Raw genomic sequence first — 16,812 nt, 5'->3', positions numbered from 1 at the left:
TGATTTACCATCTGAGTAACATCCCTTTCTGGCGTCTAAAATTCATCAACGCTTTTCATCTTTTAGCTGTATATACAAATGCATGCTACGTATCTACATCATGTTTTCTTGAAAATTAATGTAAAATGTTTAATGCAGAAAGTACAATTGCACGTGAATAATTTTTTTTATACACTAATATAATCTTATAAAAGTTGTTTAATATTGTGGATGCAAACTTGGAAATTTTTTAAGTATTGAAAATGCACTTCGACTTTATGTATTTAAATTTCTTGAAAATAGTCATCAAATGATATTAGATGAACAATGTGACAAATGTTCTTGAGATACCGGAAAAATAACGAGTTTTTAGTTTGAAATTTAAATCGAAGAAGATAAATGTAAACTTGTCAAAATGGCTATATATCCGAAAGAGATGAATTTGTGACAAAGATTAGAGTCAAGTGGAAGTTACTGACATTACCAATGTCATCGGATCAAAACATGTGAAAATCTTGTTTAGTTTGTTTAGCATGTATGCATCAAATTTGTCAACCATTAAGAGGAAAAATCTATAAATAGTACTTTGTAAAGCTCATCATGCATCACACATAAATGATTATTAGTTTGATGGGTCAACACACACACACACATATATATATATTGTTCAGTCAATGAACATTACAAGTTAATGTGTACAATTGAAACTGAACACTGAAGATAACGAGCCTTGAGTTGAGTGGTTCTCCATCATAAGCATGGTGCGCTTCTCGTTGTGCTTAGCAGATCTGGGCCAACTACAACTAGACGATAGAAGTAACCCAAAAAGCCTTCTAGAGTTTGTTTCTTGGACCAAGCCCAAAGCCTTTGCGTATAACATCCCAAACCCTGACTAGGAAAACAAGACAGGACAGAGAAAAAAAGAAGACTAAAGAAAAAAAAAATTTCGTTTATAATGTGCAGTAAATATATTTTTCAGTAAGAAAAAAATTAAAGAATAAGTATTTTTGAGATGTAAAGATCATTGGCTCCAAACAGAGTTTTTCATACAATATAAAACCTTTTTCTTTTGTATCGATATGAGAGATCACAATTATTTTGGCACGTAGACCAAAATATGAAGAAGTTATCAAGAGAAAATGACATGAACGAAAATGAATGTGTTTAACAGGACGTGGATGAACATAAGCTTTGGAAATGCTATTTATACACCTGTAAATTAAAAGATTGGGATTAATGAGACAAAGGCGTTTATTGCATTTATCTAATGTTTTCGATATCAAGAATCACAACGAAACAACACAGCAGTTGTTACTTGTTACAATAATTTAAACGTTGCTTGTAGCCACGTATTATGATCCAATACAGACATGTTTGTATTTAATCAATTGAATACCTAACTGCGCAAGTTGTTTTTTTTTATATAAAAAAAAAAAATTAAGATAATTAACAGAGCAAATTCATTTGTTAAGAACACTAGCTATATATAGCAGCCCCTTATATACCTGTTTCTATTTCGGGATCCGACTGAGCCGTGTCATTGCCAGCAACGCACGTCTTGATTGACTTAATTGCATTGTTAGTATTTGTATTGCTCCCTTTTTCTTATCTAATCATAAGATTATTTTAATTAATATATTTTTTTAAGAAAAATAGTTAATTATATTAAATTTATTGATTATTTATATTATTATTCTAAAATTATTATTTTTTATTTTTCTATTCATTTATTTATTTTTTATTGATATTTAGAGAAAGAATAATTAAATAAAGATATATAAAAAAATTAATATATTTAAAAATTAGAAGAAAAAAAATATAAAACAAACAAATTCGTTTTTAAAAATCTAATAATTAAGGACAAAGTAGAATATATAACTAGCTAGATTGATTGCATAGGAAAGGACTTTTTGGGTTAGGTAGATGTCTTTTTCACTCCATCATGTTATTTTGAGCACCACCCTTTTCCATAAACGTTAGAATTATTGAAGTATGCACGTTTTGTATTACTAGCTAGAATGTTACATAAATTAATGGCATCCACCTCCACTGTGTTTGATTCCGAGGAAGGCAAATCAGAAAATGGGAATGAATAAGTGAGAGAAGAATGTGAGAAATTGAGATTATTTGGTTGAAAAAATAGAGGGAAAATATTTAAAGTATAATTAAGATGGATATATATATATATATATATATATATATATATATATATATATATATATATATATATTATAAAATAAGAGAGGACACACGGAGAAGGCAGAAAGTGCATATACGTGGTCCTTTTCTGCTTCACATCTAGCTTTGTCTTTTTTATATTTATTTTTCTTCTTTGTCTCACCAATCATAAAACGTGCTCTCACATGTTTAAATTTAAGAGTAACGGGAAAGAAAATAGTGAGGGCACAGAAGCAAGTTGATTTGCACTATATTAAGATATGTGCAAGTTGATGTTAATTGTCTCCAAAGCCATTTCCTTGCCTTTGTCGATTGTCATGACTCATGAATGGAATTTCGTCTCCAACTTCTCAGTACTAACACAAGTTGTCATGCCTCGTTTCTTAACTTCAACCTAGTGGCAGGCAGCTTCTGATATGCAAACTCAAGGTTTTGGCATTAATAGGGAACAAATCCGGCTTTTTAATTAACTTTGGAATATATGACCAAATTGACTTGGCATTAATCACAAGTGAGAATCAAACTAAAATAATATTATTATACTACTATAAACATAATTAGCTGGCCTAGGGACCTGCTACTCTTAGAGTAAGTTGTATGTAGCTAGGGAATATCTAAAAGACTAAGAATTTAATAAGAGTAAGTTTGTATAAAATTAAAAGCGAAGAATTTAATTAAAAAGTATTAATAATGTACACTATTGTTTAATTGTAAAATATTATATTATATATTAGATTTTTAATAATTAATTTTAAAGTTATACTTTAAATTAATACTTATTTAATGATTTAAAAATAAGCTAGTGTATTGAAATTAACTAAAAAGACTAAACTTTACATTTCACGTAATATTAAATATGACCACAATTTTGTAATTTACATTAAGAATGTACTAATTTTTTTAGTAAATTTCATTTTCCTCCCAGAAATGTAAATTAATAGTACTGTCATCTCCTTTAATACTGAAATATATATATATATATATATATAATTTAATATATATTTAACTTAACACTATTAAATATATTTTTATAGAATGAGTAAATATATTTTCTCCCTCCAAAAAAAAAATATTAGACTATCTTTCATCCACTCTTATATTGAATATACAATTTAATTTAACACCAATCTATCATATACCAAAAAATTAAAAATAAAATAGAGTATCATATACTCAAATCTATCAGGAAAGACGAGTATATGTTTTAACACAAAAATAGTATAATACTCATATTTTCAAGAAAAAAATATAGTTTACTTTTTTTAAAAAAAAAAGCTTATACGTATTGATTGTCAAATAAAATAATCAAGAAATTAATATTTTATACAAAGAGAACAACTATATATAGTACCTAATATACTACAAAAAGAACTCACCAACATTATTATATTAGTGTATATAAAGCATTAACCCAAAAGATTATAGGTTCATATAATCAAACGAAATTAGTGGTGGGCTCGGGTCTCAAACCTTTTAGCCCAAAACCGCTGCTACCATCACATACCCCAAATAATTTGTATCATCAACTCCTAGCACAATTGATATTTAAAACTGCTGCGAGGCATGTAGAAAAATACTTGAACAAATATTTCACCTAATTTTTACGCTCTAGCGTCAAATTGTCGTGTTTATATCATGTGTCGTGTTGATGCTTGTGGATTATTAGTACCTTAATTCAAATGTGTCATATATGAATTGGCAAGGGCTCCCAAAAATATATAGCAAAGAATTGAGAAGAAGCAAAGTAGAGTAGAGAATGTGATTGGGATAGGGAGGGGTAGACAAAGGATGAGACAAAAGGAAAGATGATGGGTACGTATTAGTAAAAAATTAAATTTGGCGATTGAGGAACAATGAATGTGGACCTATAATGTCTTGGCGGCATCAGACAGCAATGTCAGAGGAGATTAGTAATAGGGACTTTGGAGGTGGTGATGCCTGGTGGCTGGTGGCCAAACGCAATGCCACATTCTTACATATGTCCACTTCGGCCTAAACTGTTGCCACGCCTTCTCTTCTTCCAGCCCATTCTGCCTTCTTCATCTGCCCATCTCACTCAATCATATCACACCCCCTTCTCTCTCTCCCCTACATTATGGGAGGAGGAATCAACCACTCTTCATTTACATAAACACCCCCTCATGATTAATTAATTCTCCTCTGCTTCCTTGCTTCTTGGTTTCATTCAAAATTACTGTGCTAAGGATAAAACTTAGATACAACCTTGTCATATTATTTAATTTTACACCGAACGCATAGATTCATAAAAATTGATTTAGTGGTAGAGAGTCTAGATAGTTTGGACAAAATTTTAAATTAAAATCAATTGTTTCTAGTGTTGAAAAAGAATCAAGAATATTGTCACCATCTAGTCAACTCTCATTGATAATTATCCTATTCCCAAATGGGCAAGAGGTGATATTAATGTCTTCACCGGTTTTTCTCGCAAGTGAAGTAACTTCTCCCCATCAATCTTTTTCTACCTCAAATTTAACGCTACTTGCAATTCTGAAACATGCTTTAAACGCATACGCGGAAATAAGGCTAAGTGATGGACCCCTCCAGCAAGCTAGCGTTTATTATTGGTTAATGGATCTCATATGCGTCTACATGCTCCTCTCTACTCTCAAATAGTTACCAAACGATATAAACATTAAGTAAATTCCTTACATCTTCTACATTGACGTGAGGTTCTCCAGAAAACTCAAAGTCCCGATTAGTATTACGGGGTAAACCCTTATTTTTTTTTCTTGAAAGGGTCAAGCATCGACAATTTCATCTCAGAAAAAATAAAAATTAATTTTTAATCTCCAAATGTGTAATTTTTTTGTTAACCCATCACCATTAACATTAGGTTTTGTACTTAGGTGGCACATATGTTGGCAACGTGACAATATTGGGACAAATTAGGCAATGGAAACTTTGTGCTGAGTCACGTTGGGACTTATCTGTTAGAAGAATGTTATGTCTTTTTACTCTCCAATAAGACATAGAAATCCTGTTTTTAACCCTCCCTTAGAGTGACAGCAACTTGTACATTTTCTTCTTCATGTCATCCTTAGAGTGAGAGAAATGACTCCAAAGACCTTCATAGCCACCGTGACAAAGATTTTTCGTTGTGGGATTTGAAGACAAAGACCAACTTGTGTCGTCTACACCACATTGCAAGGTAAAGTGATGAATATGCTTGTGTAGTATTTTTTTCTTGCATTAAATGATGGGTTCATTGTCTTGCTGTGTTTTATTGTGGGTACACTCTTTTGTTGATGATTATTTTCTTTGGTTCCTTCGATGATGGGGTTTAGGATCGTCCAAATTTGTTTATGGGTTAAGGTTTGGCGAATGAGGTTTAAGATTGTTGCTTAAGTTGTTTTCTTGTATTACTTTGTTTTTTGGTGGGTGCACATTTGTTTTTAGTAAACACTATTGTTGAACTTTGTTTACATGTTAGAGTTAAGCATTGTTGTATGTGAATGGGGTGAAAATTATGCTTATCACAATTTTGTCTTTGTGCAGGTAACAAACTTCATGGTTATACAACCAACACCTGCATTTAGGCCATCCCCAGTTCAGCCTCCAGTACCTATCAAAATACAATTCCCGAGTGCACCATCTCCAAGGATGATTCGACCACACATTTCATGAACTTCATTCCTACACCAAGGTTTTTGCATCTTGAAAATATGAAGAAATGATTGGGGATCTTTGTCCATTTTTTATTGTTATGTTTTTTTGGTTATGGATCATTATATGCATTAGAAAAATTTGTAACCAATGATACATTGGGTTTGCTTGGAGCCTTTTATTTTGGGGAATGTCTACTATGACAACATTATATTGTGTCATTTGACCATGAATTATTGTTTATTTTGGTAGAAGGATGAAGTTAGTGTCATGGTCATTTGGCCATGAGTTGTTTATTTTGGTAGAAGGATGAAGCTATAGTCATGGCCTTTGTGTGTAGTGTTTTTTTGCTCAAGTTTTGGTCTTGTCACAACTAAAATTTCACTATATTTGATAGTTTAATGTTGACATTATGCTTGTTATGTTGATTAATATTAAACTACTTAAGTTCCTTAATCTTCTCTTAAGTTACTTAATGTTGACATTATGCATGTAATGTTTTAGTACCATGCAATATTTTTCAAATATTTGGCCTACATGTGACGATTCTGGTGCCAATCGAATACAACTCGGTTACAAATATGTCATTTATCAATAATACTTAATATCAATGTCATTCATAAACAATATACCTTTATCTGACAATATAGTCCTAATTTGACCAAAACCTACAATAAAAAACCTGTTACAATTTCTATCAACTAACAACTTGCATTACCATTTTATTCACTTACATGACCCCTATACCAGTCACAACAAGTAACAAACCACCACCATCATACGTAACAAATAAAAAAAAAGTATTTTATAATCTTCAGCTCCTTGTGTAACCCATCAATTTTCACTCCCATCTCTTCTATCCACCTCTCTTCAATAAGATTCACCCAATAAAAAAATCATAACTTCCAACATGTTGCACATCAACAATAGAAGACTCAATCAACACATAAAATTTTCATGACAAAAAACAAAGCAACAACAAACAAAGCTTATGACATAAATGGAACCAACCTTTGGCAATGGGCAACTGTAAAACAACCTTCCTAGTTTTATTTTTGTTTTTGAGGTTCAAATAACAACTTTCCTCCCACATTTACATTCCACATAAAACCAATTGCATCCATTATTGTTGGAAGACTCAAAATCGCCATGGCTACCACAACCATGCACTTTTGTTTTGCTTCCACCAAACTCGAATTGCATCCATTATTGTTGGAAGACTCAAAATCGTCATGGCTACCACAATCATGCACTTTTGTTTTGCTTCCACCAAACTCGAATGCTGACTCTCCACCCATTTAATATCAACCCAAAAAGTTTTTTACAAGCCTCTAATCAAATGAAAAGAAAAAAATAGTCATTTGGTAGAAGATGTCTGCAAATTAATTCGTTAAGGAAAGGAGAAAGAAGATGATATAAAGGAAGAGCGGTAAAAAGTAGCCATTAACATTCAACGGTCACACATAAGGGATTACAGTAAAAAAAAAAAAACAAATCTCTTCAAAGTGACAAATTAATCCATCAATAATTTATTGACAAATTAGTCCATCTTACTCATCAATTGACGTGGTTAACATTTATACACATGGACTGTCACATAACTAAACCAAATGTCATGTATACTTCACGTGTTAAAGTTAATGGTAATGAGTTAACGAAAGAACTAATATGTCACTATTTTTACACATTTGAAGATTAAAATAAGTTATGATCTTTTAAGAATGAGATTATGAGTTCTTAACATTTTCAATTTCTAAAAAATAGGTTCTATAATGAACTTCCTTCTTATTTTTATTTTTAGTATTTAAATTTTTTTATTATATATAATATTTTCAAGTTTAGAACATATATTACCTCATCTTTTTAGGTCGTATTTATTTAAATTTCAATTCATTTGATAATTATGATATTTAAGATGCTACAATGCAACTATACAAGTGAAAGATAGTAAGGAATAAAGTAACTGGGGACAGAATTCTTTCTTTTTGCTAAAAACAAAAACAAATAAATACAAATTTATTGAAAAAGACTTAACCGAAGCCAATGTAGTATGTCTCATCAGATATGCATGAGTGTCAGAATAAAAAGAGAAGGATAAAAATTTCAAACATGGTCTGAGATCAAGCCAGAAGTCCATCTGTGATGCCCCAATAGAGATGGAACAGCGACTCAATGAACAGTGATGTGTTAAAAAATAAAAGGTCCCATCATTTGTACATCACCATCGGTCGCACACCCCACCTCCACCTCCACACAAAGGCCAAAGTCAAAGCATGCATGTAAATTACTGTTACTCGTGTCTTCCTTTCCCATTGTTTGGGGTATTCATTCTTGACCTGCTTGCTTCATCGGCAAGTGGAGAAGTGGTCTTCCGACAGGAAAAATTGGTGGAACCACACTTACCTTCATTTTCGTCTACAAATACCAACTAATTTCACGTTAAATTAAACTCCGCTACGCTCAGCAATTCTCCGTTTAATGATTGAGAGAAACGCTGAGAACTATTCTTTTTCTATCTTAACATGTTTTAGACGTGAAGTAGTATTATTGATTTTCTAAATGATTAAATCTTTGTCACAGCATTTAATTAGCTACTTTAATTTAGTGAAACATTTTCTCTTAACTACAATTTTTCAATTTGTAATACTTTTGAATTCCAAATCTTATTTAAAGATCCAAATTTAGTCCTCCTATCTCCTACCATCGTCATAATGTTAGTATATTGTACTCTCTTGATTTTGACAACCTTTTGATTTTTTACTAGGGTATTAAACCCAAATATTGATGTCAAAATAACTGTATTCGTTAAAAGAAATTATAAGGTGATTATGAACTATATGAGATCCTTAATTAATCATTACATGACATATAGTCAAATATTATTTTTTTTTTATATGGTCCTAAATTATTTAATAACTTTTTCTCGATTAGAAAGTTTTCTGAAGATTGTACATCTAATCTTCTCAACTTTGGCAATACATAATTAAATTTTACTAGCAAATAAATTCAGTTAAATGGAGAAAGAATTCTTATAAATACAGACTCATTCTATTCTATTTTGTTTCTTCTTATTTCTTTTTTCTTCCTATCACATTACTTCTGAGTTTGTACGCTTATACCTTTATGATTAGTATGTCGCCACCTCTCTGACCCAAAAATTGATGTGGCCAAGAAGATATTTCAAGTATATATATATATATATATACATGCTATTATCATGGCAAGTGATCAAAGAAATAATCCAAGTCGTTGTTTTCAATAGAAGAACCTTTTTTGAGTTTTGACATCTCCTGCTAAAAAAATAAATGCTCTTAAGTCGTAATACAATTGAACGTCTTGTCCAATTCAACCATAAGATTTTTGAATCATTATAAGCTCCCGTATAGTGTATATGGCTGAATTTGGTGTGCTTCTCGAGTCTATGCACGGTATATATAGAATCTAAGGGTGTGTTTGAATTTTTGGCAAAAAATTTAAAAGTATGTTTGAGAGAAAAATAAATTTAATATCATATTTGATTACTCTCTTATTTATGATTAAAATTTTATTTATAAACTCAGTTTTAGAAAAACTCATTTGAGATACTTTTACAAATTTAGTTTGAAAAAAGTGTATTCCAAACTTAAATTTAAACATGTAATAAGGAAATAAGATGACAGAGTTAAGAGTTATGTACACCAAAAGAATTAAAGACAGAATGCATCCCAAGGTTCCAAGATTTTGATGGAAAAGCTTCCTGTTATCATGAACAAGGTTTAGGGTATTTCTCGTCGTTATTGAAATTATGATAGGTGTGAGTCTGTTACTTAGTCCAGTCCTAATATTTACTGGAGTAGTTACCAACTAAACCATATCACTTCACGTTAAACTTTTGCATATTTCTGTGTACAATTTATTAAAGCTGATCCTCCAAACCTTTTATAGTTTTATCATAAATATCTTGTGAGGAGATGTGATTCTCTGAGGTATTTAATGACATGCCACTTCGTCAATGAACGTAGTTCTTTCATATAGTAACCACAAACGTTGACATGGCGATATGACTACTTTTGAAACTTATCTACAACATCATCTAGCATTAATTTACTCTGTACGCATGACTGCATTTTTTTTCCTTTTGGTGAGGAATTTTACTCCGTATGATTATTGAAAGATATTTGGCACCAGTTTCTTAAAATATTACTAGTAATTACTAAGTATTTTCAATTACTTAAAAGCACCTGAACTTGTTGGTGTTTTAAATATTCAGTATATTTTTATTTAATAATTGACTTTTCTTATTCTTTATTATTATTTTTTACTTCAGAGACCGACTTATAGTAGTACCTCAGAAGAAAGTGGGAGAGAGAGACTAGGAGGATATAAATTAATTGGTGCGGAATTATTTTAATTTGACTAATAATAAAAATGATAGATGTTAATTACATATACAATAATGTAAAATAGATGAAAGATAATATATATTCCCGGTAAGAAAAGGAAAGTGAGGGCAGGAGAAGGTGAAATGGAGGGAGTTGGGTGCAGAGAATCGATAAGAATATATTTTTTGCCTGGATTGAGTAGAACAATGAATCAAGCAACAAGGTGCGAGAGAGATTGGTGAATAAAATAATGAGAGAAACCAACGAATAAGACAGCAGTTAAAGGTAGCAGAAGGCACACTCTACATGCTTTTTGGGGTCATTACTTTATGATGAAAAAATTGTCCCATGGGTGCATGGGTGTCATTCTGAATAAAACCAAAGCCCATTATTGGTATTTCCACACCTCCCAAGTTCCCATCTATTTAACACCTCCATCCATGGAAACTGTAACCTCTTGCTCTTGCTTATCTCTCTCACATCAAAATGGGATTTCCAGTGGGGTACACAGAATTGGTGATGCCCAAGGTGTTTCTGCAGGTGCTATCGGTATTGGGGTTCATCAGGAGACTCATCACAATCCTCTTGTGCTACATGGGCTTCCACGATTTCTTCGAATCCGACATTGCGGGGCCGGAGAGGGCGGTGTCGGCGGTGCTGATGAGGGAAATCCTGCCGGTGGTGAAGTTCTCGGAGATGGAGATGGCGGTGGAGGCGGCGGAGAGCTGCGCGGTGTGCCTGTACGAGTTCGAGGGAGAGGACGAGATCAGACGGCTGACGAACTGTCGCCACATATTCCACAGAGGGTGTCTGGACCGTTGGATGGGGTACGATCAAAGAACGTGCCCCCTGTGTCGGACACCCTTCATACCCCACCATATGCAAGCTGCATTCTATTACAATCATCACTAGATTGGCCTCTTTTTCTTTTTTCTGGATCTTCTGTTAAGGTTGTTGAGTATGTGTTGGTGTAAATATTATACGGATTTTCAAACAAAATGCAAAGCGGACAATTGTGCTTATATAGTTAGATTCTTAATTCCAGCGTGCAGATTTTATTTCCAGTAGTGTAGATCTTATCTGACTATTTTTATCAGTTTTAGTGTTCTAGTAGTACTCACTTTTGTTCCTTTTCTTTTCTCTTAACTGGGTGCTCAGATTTGCTATCATTTGTTGATATAAATAATGTTGAAGGGGGATAACAATGTAGCAGAAGAAACTTGATTTGGATTGTGAAGACGTGTTTGATAGGAAGAAGGTATAGCTGTGTGCTGCGTAGAGGTACCGACACTGGTAGCGGTAGCTTCCTTTTTCAGTTTTATCTCCATGGAAGTAAGACAGAGAAAGCTTAAGAAAACTAATACTCCTAGTCTCCTACGCTAGTACTAATAGTCCTACCTAATTCTATACGGACTTTAAGAAACAATTAGTAACTAATTCATGATTACATTAGTTAATTTATCATAAATTTTAATTTTACTTTACATTATATTATTTAGGATCTTTTTATTTTTAAAAAGATAATTTTTAATCAATCAACATATATTTTATTTTATTGAAAGCTGAATAAATACACCATCTCTTATGAGAAAATAATTGTATATGATTAAGAATAATATTAATTAGTGTTTTTAGAATATTCTTTAAAAAACTTAAAGTAAGAAATTTTTTATTAGAAGATGAAAAATTATACTATTGATATTTTTTTCAGTCTCTTATAATTTCTACATTAAATGTTTTGAAAAAAGAAAATTAATAAAAAAGTAATCATATATTTCTTATAATTAATAAAAAAAAATGTTGTCTTCTATTTCTTATATATAGATCAAAGACAACACTTATTTATAAAAATAATCATATCATTTACATCTTATTTTAAGAAGATATTTTTACTCACATATTTTTGTATATGTAATTTAATTCCTAAACTTTATGAAAAAGAAGGTATTTTTAATCCCTGAACTTACCTTCTAATTTCTGCAGGTCTTTTAACTTTAGGTTTTCAGGACTAAACATGTGTTTTTTTTTTTTATAAAATTTAGGGACTAAATTATATTATATGAATTTTTGGGAACTAAAAACAAAATTTAATAAAAATATAAAAACTAAAAATATATTTTATCATTTAATTTATTTATTATAAACTGATTTTAGTTTTCTGAGAATTTTATTTTTAATTTTTTTCTATAAGTAGTTATAGTGAAAAATTGGTCTTGGAACCTTTTTTTCTAGGTACAGTTGCAACATTAGGGTTTTAATTTTTAAAACGGTGTAGTTCAGAGGTAAAAAAAAAACGTTTTTTAATTTATTAAATAATATTTTTTTTAGATTCTTTCCATGTATATCATTTATCTTTTGTTTTGTTCCATCTTATTTTTAAAAAAATTAAACTTGAAACAAATATTATTTGTGTTTTCCAATCCTTTGTCTTTAATAAATCAAATGGAAGTAAAAAATAAAATGCATCCAACTTAATTATAAGTTGCTGATTAAAGTGCATAAAAGAAGATAAATAACTATAAATTGCATATGACTTTTTGCTCAACAAATTACATATAAATAAAATATTTGGTCTTGCTTTACTGGCCCGATTCTCTTCCGGGATTGGTAAAAACCATGGACTAACAAAGCAAATAAATCGTGTAACTCATCAAGTATTAGTTGTACGTTTCCAAATATCAAATACGGTTCAACCACTTTAAATTTTCTATATTTTTTATGTTATTTTTTATTAATACTTAAAGCATAAACATACATATAAATGTATGCATGCATTATTTAAAAAAAATCAATTTTCAAACTATATTCTATTTTTTTTAATATTTTTCTAAAAAATTTAAAAAGTAAATAAATACAAACCTAAAATGACCAGAGAGTTTTTTGAGGTTTGTGGATTTAGTTTAAATTAGTCCAAAAAAATTGGAAAATTCTAGATCAATCCAACTTAATTCAATTTAAACAGTTCAATTTTTTTTTTCCAAATCCAATCAAACTCAGCTTTTAATTATCCCTACCAATATTTATACAATTCCACGAGTCAACTCCCGATAGGGCTTCTTTGGTACTAATGTGTTAACAGCCTGAATGATCACATTCATAAATAAAAAATAAAAAACCTGAATAATCACACCTCATATTAGTATTTGATACATGGCAATCTGGCATTATATCCCATTGCGCATAAGAAAAAAAGTAAATATAGCCACGGGTGAACAGTAATGAGTCTAATGACAATATGACATCAAAGTATACATAAAACTAGCCATGGTATAATATGTTTGTCTTGTATAAGGGAAACGCAACTTGATAATCAATCTGACTAATTTTACCACACATGTATGACTTGATGGAAATGCAACCCAACCTAAAGCATTCTTATGAAAAAAATCACCAAAAGTAGCTATATGCTGGTGGATGATGATGATGATGATGATGATGATGGGCAGGCTAGTTGGGAGGATGAGAAGGGTCTTAGGCATGTGAATAACCATAGCCCTGTCCATATGCTGGTTGTGGTCAATACCCAACAAAAGGGGGGACTGCCTGATCAAAGCGTGACATTTGTTGAACAGGGGGAACACCCATTACTGATTGGGGTCCAAATTTCCCATCGCGTTTGTCCATTTCAATCTTATGCTGAGTCTGCAAATCATATTCATTTCCCATTTATCATCTAATTCTAAACACTTACAACATAATCATTAACCATTTGCAGGTAATTATAAACAACAATTTTACCTGCATGCAAGCACACACCCTACAAGATGAAATAAAACAAAATCATAAATTTAGTAACAATAAATTCCACTATAAAGTGCACAATCAAAGGAAATAAAAAAAAAAAAAGACTAAGAAAAGAGAAGTCTTACGTGCAGTAGACAAAGTCAGCCAAACAAGATAGCAATTGAGAAGCCTGTCGAATTTCACTATTTCCCACAATTAAAGCAATAATAGAAAATATGCAGGCAAGTTGTTGAAGGACAAACATGAAAGCCTAAACATGAGAATTACAAAATCAGTTAACAAGATACATAAGAAATAGTAGTATATTTCAATGTATAAGTGTGTGAAAGAAAGAGAGAGAGAGAGTACAATAATGCAATTATCACATTGCGTAGTTTGAATATTAAATTCATCTTGTAACAGAAATCGAGTTGAGGCCACTGAATTTCCAAAACAGCAGACAACCTGAAGAAATGAATGACAGAGTACATGTAAAACGCCATGAAAAATAAGCACCGAAAATACATATAATGTGACATAGATACCAACATAAAAGATATTCAGATACTCCTTTTAAAATGAAGCAAAACATGTAAAAAAAATGTTATATACCTCCGCACCAAGGCAGAGTTCAGGACATTTACTTTCTCCACACCGACCACTGCAGGGCATGTAACCAGCACAACATGTGTATCTGGAGTAAACAAAAGATAACCATATAAGTTATCACACATTAATTTAAACCATATAATTCATTTTTGAAATCTGGGAGAACTTGTACAGAATCAGTTATTACCTTGACATATCATCGTAAAGAGCTCGTTTGCGGAGCAGATATGATACACACGGTGCACTGTCACGTGACAACAGAAAATTAACATGAAAAATACAAGAAATAATTACATTTATGCCGTGAATAAATTCCATTAAAATTGTGATTCAACTAACAAGGCATTGGAGACGCAAAACACCAAAATGTAAGGTCCATGAAATTTTGTATGAAGAATGCATTCTCATAAAAAAGATAGACACAAAAGCACCTCAAAAGACACACAGTAACACTGTTTCCGATATTAAATGTTGCCCAAAAGGCTCGCTGTATAAAATTAATCCTTTGGGGGGGTCAAATTCCTTCTCAGGCAATCATTTCCGAAAATTGGTTAGAACTCAACCATAATTTGTTACCTCAAAATATCAAATATAAATAACCAACCAAATAGAAATTAGAAAAGATGCAGAATTCGATAGTGAGGATAAGTCAACGCAAGTCAACTTTGATCCATGACTTAAAAATTGCAAGCAGGAAGGTGGAGAAGACTTACCACCACAGAGAAAAGCAACAATCTGCATATAATTGAAAAGATTGAGAAACAATGTTAGATACTATAGTCCATATATATAATCTGCGTGGGTGTTTGCAAAGTGCAATTGCAAGTTAGAACTTACAAGGGGTGTCAGCTTGAATTGTACTCAAAAGATCAGAGTGCCAGAGATTGCGGAAGTTCTGGCGGAGCTGCATCTTCTCGATGTGTTGTTGTGAGGCCATTTCCTTCCCCTGTTTCAGGAATTATGAAAACCCTAACAACAACAAGTGTTACAACCAAATCGAACCACGATGAATATATAAGGAAAGACAAGTAAGAAAAAACCTGCAGGTATGTGTGTTTAATTTCGACGTTAACAACGAGGATGACTTTGAACTTTTCAAGTGATCTCCAATTGGCCTATTGTTGAATAATAAGTTGACTCCATATACTTGTCTTAATAATAGAAAAGTCGTTTCAGAAGGAGTGATAAACTTTACGAGGAAACAAAAAACAAAAAAAGATAGAAAAACACTTCAACCCGATTTTTTGAAAGATTAGCAATACCAATGCATTAATTGTTTTAATTTTTTAATAACAAACTAATTTCTTAAAATTAAAAAATAGTTATAAAATTTATTATTTTGAGTTACAGTTTTGATTTTTCATAAAAGTAAAATATTTTGATGTTTTAATTTTCTTAAAATTAATACAGTTAAAGTTATATCTTTTTTAATTAAAAGAAATATAATAAGATGATTAATGTAATTAATTAACAGAGAAAAAAATAACATTATAAAATATGATATAAATAATATAAGCCAATTTAAATTATTATGGCCGAAGCTTCCATCGCGACCCAAATTTGCAAGATCATCTTTACACCAATGGCCTTTTCTAAATACGTAATCAATAATGACAACCCGATCAGATTTTAAGTGAGCCTTCGAATGTAGGGTTTTTTTTTTTTTTTTTGAACACCCAAACTAATGTATTTTATACTTTAATTACTGTGAAATTAACTTCATAAAATAATTTTTCTCAAATACCAATAGTGACACATTGATTTTTAGACAATAATGTTAGGTTCATTAACAAAATACTTGTACAAAATTATTTGAAAAGGATTTAACTATATAAGTTTACAACAGTAAGAATTAAAAACTCTAAGTTGGGTAGTTGGGTTGGGCCCGTCCACTAAGTTTTTTGTGGTTAATTAAGTTTAAGGTTCTATTAAGGTGTGTTTCGGTCTGTATATTAATGATTAGAAACGACTGCGCTTCTGCTGTTAAAAATAACACAGTATATACTAATTTACTACTTTAAGGAAATCATTTTTTAAATAAAGGCACCAAACGATTATTTCTTTTACTTAATAAGAATTTATTTTAGGGTGCCTAATTCATAGAATAAAAAAAAAACTTTTGGAGTGGGACAAATAACCTATTTTCTCTAAATTGGGATAATTGATTAGAAATATTTTTAAAAGGTTCAAATATAAAACAATCCTTTAACGTTTGCCAAATGTGAAATTTACCTGAATTTTAAAAAATCCAAAGAATTCATTAAATATTATTGCAAAAAAAAAAAAGAATACCCTCATTAAACATGTATCTATTTTATCAATCAAGTATCATATGCCT

General features: G+C 31.0%; 2 protein-coding genes across 2 annotated transcripts; one reads left to right on the top strand and one right to left on the bottom strand.

The window, feature by feature from the left end:
• Positions 1-10,575: 10,575 nt before the first annotated feature.
• LOC114425000 (E3 ubiquitin-protein ligase RHA1B-like) lies at positions 10,576-11,206 on the top strand. Its single transcript, XM_028391715.1, has one exon. The coding sequence runs from the start codon at positions 10,629-10,631 to the stop codon at positions 11,052-11,054; it is 426 nt and encodes a 141-aa protein (XP_028247516.1). The 5' UTR covers positions 10,576-10,628; the 3' UTR covers positions 11,055-11,206.
• Positions 11,207-13,227: 2,021 nt separating this feature from the next.
• LOC114424989 lies at positions 13,228-15,639 on the bottom strand. Its single transcript, XM_028391704.1, has 9 exons — positions 15,515-15,639; positions 15,312-15,443; positions 15,188-15,209; positions 14,662-14,718; positions 14,478-14,559; positions 14,235-14,330; positions 14,012-14,136; positions 13,881-13,899; positions 13,228-13,784 (listed from the first exon to the last, which is right to left on the bottom strand). Exons 2-9 carry the CDS (start codon positions 15,409-15,411, stop codon positions 13,659-13,661), a joined length of 627 nt encoding a protein of 208 aa, XP_028247505.1. The 5' UTR covers positions 15,412-15,443; positions 15,515-15,639; the 3' UTR covers positions 13,228-13,658.
• Between the last annotated feature and the right edge of the window lie 1,173 nt (positions 15,640-16,812).

The sequence above is a fragment of the Glycine soja genome, chromosome 1 (assembly GCF_004193775.1).
Source record: "Glycine soja cultivar W05 chromosome 1, ASM419377v2, whole genome shotgun sequence".
Lineage (NCBI taxonomy): Eukaryota > Viridiplantae > Streptophyta > Magnoliopsida > Fabales > Fabaceae > Glycine > Glycine soja.
This window is presented reverse-complemented; position numbering and strand designations above follow the sequence as displayed.

What these genes read in the sequence shown, in the direction of transcription:
- LOC114424989 (XM_028391704.1), bottom strand. Translation starts at nt 15,411, where the DNA reads ATGGCCTCACAACAACACATCGAGAAGATGCAGCTCCGCCAGAACTTC. An exon ending in TGTTGCTTTTCTCTGTGGTG is followed by an intron (nt 14,719 to 15,187) that starts GTAAGTCTTCTC and finishes GTCACGTGACAG; the next exon opens with TGCACCGTGTGTATCATATC. An exon ending in AATGTGATAATTGCATTATT is followed by an intron (nt 14,137 to 14,234) that starts GTACTCTCTCTC and finishes TCTCATGTTTAG; the next exon opens with GCTTTCATGTTTGTCCTTCA.
- LOC114425000 (XM_028391715.1), top strand. Translation starts at nt 10,629, where the DNA reads ATGGGATTTCCAGTGGGGTACACAGAATTGGTGATGCCCAAGGTGTTT.